General features: G+C 44.7%; 1 protein-coding gene across 1 annotated transcript; it reads right to left on the bottom strand.

Moving 5' to 3' along the window:
• Positions 1 to 526: 526 nt before the first annotated feature.
• On the bottom strand, positions 527 to 4,411 carry LOC147452608 (uncharacterized). The gene is made up of 5 exons (XM_086518237.1): positions 3,585 to 4,411; positions 3,312 to 3,490; positions 3,012 to 3,095; positions 1,209 to 1,382; positions 527 to 1,121 (listed from the first exon to the last, which is right to left on the bottom strand). The coding sequence occupies exons 1-5, from the start codon at positions 3,931 to 3,933 to the stop codon at positions 999 to 1,001; spliced, it is 909 nt and encodes a 302-aa protein (XP_086374363.1). The 5' UTR covers positions 3,934 to 4,411; the 3' UTR covers positions 527 to 998.
• Positions 4,412 to 6,110: the final 1,699 nt, after the last annotated feature.

Raw genomic sequence — 6,110 nt, 5'->3', positions numbered from 1 at the left:
AACAATCATGCTCATGACAGCCAATTATGCTAGTTGAAAGAGGTCATGCCATAGCGGCCGATGGGGCACGTGGTGGAGGCGGAGCCGCACATTCCATGATGGAATTTGGTACAGATGAGAGAGAGAGAGAGAGAGAGAGAGAGAGAGGATGATTGTCTTTACAATATGAAATGGGAGACTCAAACAAGCACATTCAGTGCTCCATGTCTGCCTATGAATGTCAACCTCTTCAAGCTACCTCTTTGTTCCCACTTCCCTCTAGAGGGTGCTCCGTCAGTTGTCCAAGGAATGTAGATGTAGTAGGCACTGGCCCTATTGGGTGTTGCGCGAGCTACTCGAAGGTTTATGGAAAAAACCTGGTTATTGTATGGCACAAGACCATAATGACGATGTCTGAATGAAACTGGACTTTGTAGGGGTAGAGGGACTAGTTCATCCACTCCCACAGCATGGAAAACAAATTTGGCAACAATTTGCATGTAGTAAGTAGGTTGTGGTGCTGCAACAATTGGCATGTAGCCACCCATTCTGCAAATGCCATTTTTTAGAATCCTCAATTACAGTTGCTCGAGCGTTGTACATGTATCCACTCTGCAAATCCCATTTTTAAGAATCCTCAATTACAGTTGCTCGAGCTTTGTACATATATAGTGCTCGAGCTTTGTACATATAAATCATCATGATTAGTTAGAAAGGCTGGGCCAGAGTCTATGATACATTTGTTTCCTAGTTGGAAGTATAGCACAATTGATATAGCTGGTCTACATGGTATACGAGGACCTGAAACGAGGCTCCTGAAGTTATTTTCTACTTGTACAACTGAGATGGAACAAAAGGACTGCTGCGCCTTTGAGTTGGGAATTGGGAAGCCTTTCGTATTGTGTACCATGTAAACATGTGGAGTTGCAAAATTGCAGTCTTCTTTACACCATTTTATTACAAGCATTTACATTTTCCCTGATCTGCTCATGTAAACCTAACAATCTAATCTTGTAAAATCACATGTATTGCCGGCAAACTGGGCAGAGAAGCCGTCTTGACAACCACTCATCCACACACTTCATATGGAAGGTGTGTTTGCAGGCTGGTAGTGTCCGTGCAACGTCACCTTCGTCTAGCTCCTAAAATTAAAATGGCCAAAGATTGAGACAATACAATAACAATTTCTACTTTTTCGTGCAATAGAAGGACATCGTAGGAGGCCTTACCTGCAGGCATATTACACAGCATACCACATCCCCACACGCATCTACCCTACTGCCTTTTGTGACTACATGTTGAGGAAGGCTCCCCAAAAACTCCTGAGAAGCACCCTTTATTCTGCCCTCCGCAGGTAGTAACATGTCATAGATATCTTCATAGCTCATCTCAGTAAGATTTACCTGAAGAAAACAAAAATAATAAAGGATGAAAATAGAGTTTCAAAACAAAATAGGTAGATTCCTGTTTCCTCAGCAGACATGCTAAAGCCTCTCTATATATAGACAAATGTACTTGATGCCACTGCATTTGGGAGGATTGACAACAATACTTTGGAATGAAATTGTGCTTCATCCACAGCTCTTTTCTCTACTCCATACACAAAGGTATGGCATTTACAGTATATACCGCACTCATAATCGGGAAACGTTAGAACCCCTCAATCTCACTTTAACCTCTTCTAGCAAATACCTGAGCCCTCAGGTTAATTTCTCTTGGTTCAAACTCTGTTTGACATCATAGCAGAAAGGAGTCACCTGTGAGGAGCACGATCCCACGCCATGATTATGGCCATAATATATTTTTCAGCTTTGCAGGGCACAGCAATTGTCCAGCTTCATTATGGACTAGCTAAGATTTAACCACTTGCAAGGGGTACACTGGCAGCCTCAAAAGGTGGATATGAGAGTGCTATAAGATAAAATGTCTCATAAACCCAGCTCATGACTGCAACTCTCACCTCTTATCATAATTTTTGGAGTTCCCTTGTCATACATTCTAATTATCTCATCCAAGAGTCCTGCACCTCCTGTAATGAGCACATGAGGGCTAACCAGCCATGCTTAGAGAGGGGTGTACACGATGTGTCATGCGCTTTTTGTGCCTGGGATTTGATCATCCGGCCACCCACTAGAATCCACATGCCACCCAAACCAGCCAGGAACAGCTCTCTCGCTTGCAAGAGATGTGCTTCCCGCCTTCTTTACAGCTGGACCAATCCACCCTCGTTCTTCAAGGACAGCCGTTTCCATGTGCTCAAGCAAGCATTGTGACTTTAAATTGAAGACATGGCCTCAGCCGACCAGCACGCCCTGAGCCCCTTGCCGAACCGCTGGCTGCCGTCACACATTTGCAAGGCTATCCGCACACATCAACATCTCCCTAAAAATCATTTGAAGGTCCATCATCAGGCCCTGTCCTGACTGCTCCCATACCACCCTCTTTGAGAAACAAAGGGACACCATGCACCCATACAACAATAATGAGCCCCGACAAAGGAAGCTACATAGATTGCTGCAATCTCCAATCTACAATCCATCATTAAGGATCTGCAATTAGCAGATAAGTAGAGATTAACTAGCCCTCACTAACATGGCATCAGCCTCAACTCCAGAGACAGTATCCATGCAGTTAGTTGATCGTACTTCAATGCGAAGCCGAAGCAACAGTGGACGAGCAATATTGATGATCCAAGCCAGGTGATATGGTGCACAGTCCCTGAATGAACTTTAACTGTTACCATTGTTATCCTATAAGAATTGGAATCACTGTGACACTTCCACATGCACCTCAAATACCAAAGGTCTCACTAGGTCCCAGCGCATGCTGGCACTGCCATGGACAAACAGAAACGCTCTCTCTTTTTCTGTAGACTTCAATTTGTACAAAGATACCCTAGTCTCTTCTACTACCCCTTGCATAAAGCATCAAATCTTCAACAAATGTCAGCAACAAATAGAAAGCCAACAATACTAGACAGCAAGGTGAAATTCTGATATAAAGACAGGAAAATATAGAGCAATTGAATTCACCTGCCACCGCTGCACGCTAGAGAATGACGGGCGCAAAAACTCTCGCATGAATCGACCATTGAAAAAATCTGCTAGAAACCCAGTCTGCAAAAAATCAACTATTACACCCTCTTACCAATGAAAAATGCAGAAATGAAAGACTATGCACATCTAAGCTCTTCTCAAAAATCTCGTCTTCAAGCCAACAACAGAGAACTTGCAAAGCACGCAAGGAATGAATGAGCGACATTACATAATGGCCAGGACAATGGGATTGTGCAAATACCACAAAATAGGAGCAAGCACTGAGTGAGGACATACTATGGATAGTAACGAGCTTGAACCAGAATGCTGAGAACGCCAATAAGCTCTTGACGCTTCCAGCACTTCGACGGAGAGCACTGCCCCAGCCACGGCACCCAGGCCAGCTCCCCGAAACAGTCCGCTATGTGAGGCCCGCCCTGCTAAGGCCCCTGTGATAGCACCAACCAAAGATCCCACTGCAATGGGAAAAACAAGTCACATGAACTCAGAGAGAGAGAGAGAGAGAGAGAGAGAGAGAGAGAGAGTGCACGCATGTCCCCAAACACTCACCTAGTGCGAATACGCAGGTCAAAGCACCAGAAAGAATGTTGGTGACAAATCCAGACACCGAGCAGATAGAGATGCATCTGCGGTAGCGGTGAAATGACCATGAGAATGCAGGTCTCGTTGTGTAGCACATGGCACATGTATCATAGACGGCATCGTTGCTGAAGGTACATGCACTGCACACCCACCTGTCCTCTTCCACCATCACTCGTGATGCTCGGTACAACAGAACAACAAAACCAACAGGGGAACTGTGTAGACCAAGAAAAGCCTCTCCCTGCCGAATAGATTGGGCGTTCAGGCAGGCCTTCTCGTATAAATCAGGTACCTGATGCTTGTTACAGAGAGGCATGCATCGCAAAGAGAGTGCAAACCGAGGCAACTAAAGAAAACAGGGGAGCGAGCTTATCACGCTATGAAACAGTGTATGTAAGGCAACCGCACATCAACTGCCAAGAAAAGGGCAAGAAACGGAAGGGAAGGGTTAATTTTCTTGAAGTAGCAGAAGAAGATGATGAAGAAGAGGAAATACAAGGTGCATTCATAGTATCTCCATCTCCATGGCTGCGCCTCGTCACAAAGACAAACCCCAAGGCAAAAACTTTCCCCGGATTGCCCCGCAAGCCAACCACTTTAGAATAGTCTTCACCGCTACGGCGATCTCATTTCACTGTCGCGTAGCCGTGGACCCCCTGTCGCCATCGCCGACCCTCCCCTCTCGAAAGCGCAGCACCCACAACTTGAATATTTCATCGCTAGCCTCTCTTCTCTCTGCGACTAGTGCGTTGTGGTTTTCCTAATGATAGCTGCTGGCCATCGCCATCTCTCCTCTGGATGCTTCATTCACGGCTCCCTCTGTTTAGACTGGTATGCCAATTGTTGGAGTTGATTTCCATTCCATGTAGCCCCACCTTGTAGATATTAATCCTCTCTTTTAGCAGATAAATTTAGCATATCACTGTAAAAATGGCATAAAAATGGCCCACACGTTGATTGAGCCAAATATGACATCCCAAGAAACCTTCATTAGAGGTTTCTTCACGTTTAGACTTTGAAGTGCCCCCGTGAAGTTGGTCGCCAATAATTTGGTTTGAACACTTCCTCATCCTTGGGTTTAATAAAGGGAACCATATGAGGTAGGATCAATGGCGGAAATCGCATAGGTCTCGAGGTAAATGGGCAGTCCACAAAAGTCACCGCCATCGACCTCCCCACCTTACATCCTTTGTTTCAATCGGTGATCTTCCGCGTTTGCAGCATGATGCGCTAAACGACGCATCCATGTTGGTTTCCTTGCCCCCTTTTCCACTTCACTTGTTCGTAAAGTGAACCATCTTAGCAAAAGCCAGATGGTCCTTATTATCTTCTGTAACATTTAATGGCCTAAATACTTGTGTGTAGCGGAAATTAGCATGAACATAGTGGGCATTTCATTAGAATAGATTCCTAATGAGAATTACAAGAGTGCTTGGGTGGAGAGAGCAACAAAAAGCATAACACCTAGTTAGATAGCATGAACAATACTTTCAAAAGAGAGGGAAATTAAGCTATTGACAACAGTTGAGGACCGGACTTACATGGAGCCGGTCCCCCCTCCAAAAAGCTTTGTATTATGGTTTCTCCCATCAAGAGAGACATTGTACAATACAATTCTTTGTGTTCCTTCAAGACTAGCTAGTGCAATGAAGATGAAAGCTTCATGCACTAAACAAAACACTTATCAAACACAACATCAATTATCTACGGTCTCAGACCCAAGACCTCACACACCTTCGAAGATGGTGAGAGCTAGCGGGGTATGAGAGTAGATTGAGAGGAAGGAGTATTCTTATGAGAAAGATGTACATCTCCTCACATAATTACTCATATTAGCATACCTTAGCTTAGTAATTAGCATGGTAGAGGAGATGAGCATGCATTAAAGCTTGGCTCTTGGTTGGATTTGCATCACAAAGCCAAGAGTTGCTGGTGTAGGCCTCCCTTCTCACAAGCTTGGAGTAGGTGATAAGCTTTCCATTGAAGCTTGAGAAGGAGAGAGAGTCTTCTTTACTTCACACATGAGATTGTGTGAGTGTGTGTGTGTGTGTGTGTGATAATGCCTTGCAAAAATCAGCCCCCTCTCTCTCTTGGTCGACCCCTCTTGCTATTTGCTCATGCTCCCAGTCTCATTGGACCTCCCTAGGGCTAGCCAATGATAATTAAGCAGTATAAGTGATAGCCTTCTGACATGTGTCCCCCTTTCCCCTTTTGTGAGAGCTTTATGCAATTAATAAATGCAACTAAACTCTCATTGGACCCCTTTGCGCCTCCTGGCCAATAGGAATCAAGCAAGCCATTGGGCTACTGAATGCTCATTGCACCCCTTGGGAGACTGTCCAATACTCTTCTAGAGAGCTTAATTCTCATTGGTTCTTTTATTAAGTGTTTTTAAATTAATTAAACTAGATTTACTCTAGCCTAATTCTCATTGGTCCACCTCCAAGGCCATCCAATAGCAATTGGGTACACCTTGTGGGCATCTGGGCTAGG

Source organism: Adiantum capillus-veneris, chromosome 8, assembly GCF_014529385.1.
Source record: "Adiantum capillus-veneris isolate H3 chromosome 8, ASM1452938v2, whole genome shotgun sequence".
Taxonomy (NCBI): Eukaryota; Viridiplantae; Streptophyta; class Polypodiopsida; order Polypodiales; family Pteridaceae; genus Adiantum; species Adiantum capillus-veneris.
The sequence above is the reverse complement of the archived record's forward strand: the minus strand, read 5'-3'. Positions and strand labels throughout refer to the sequence as shown.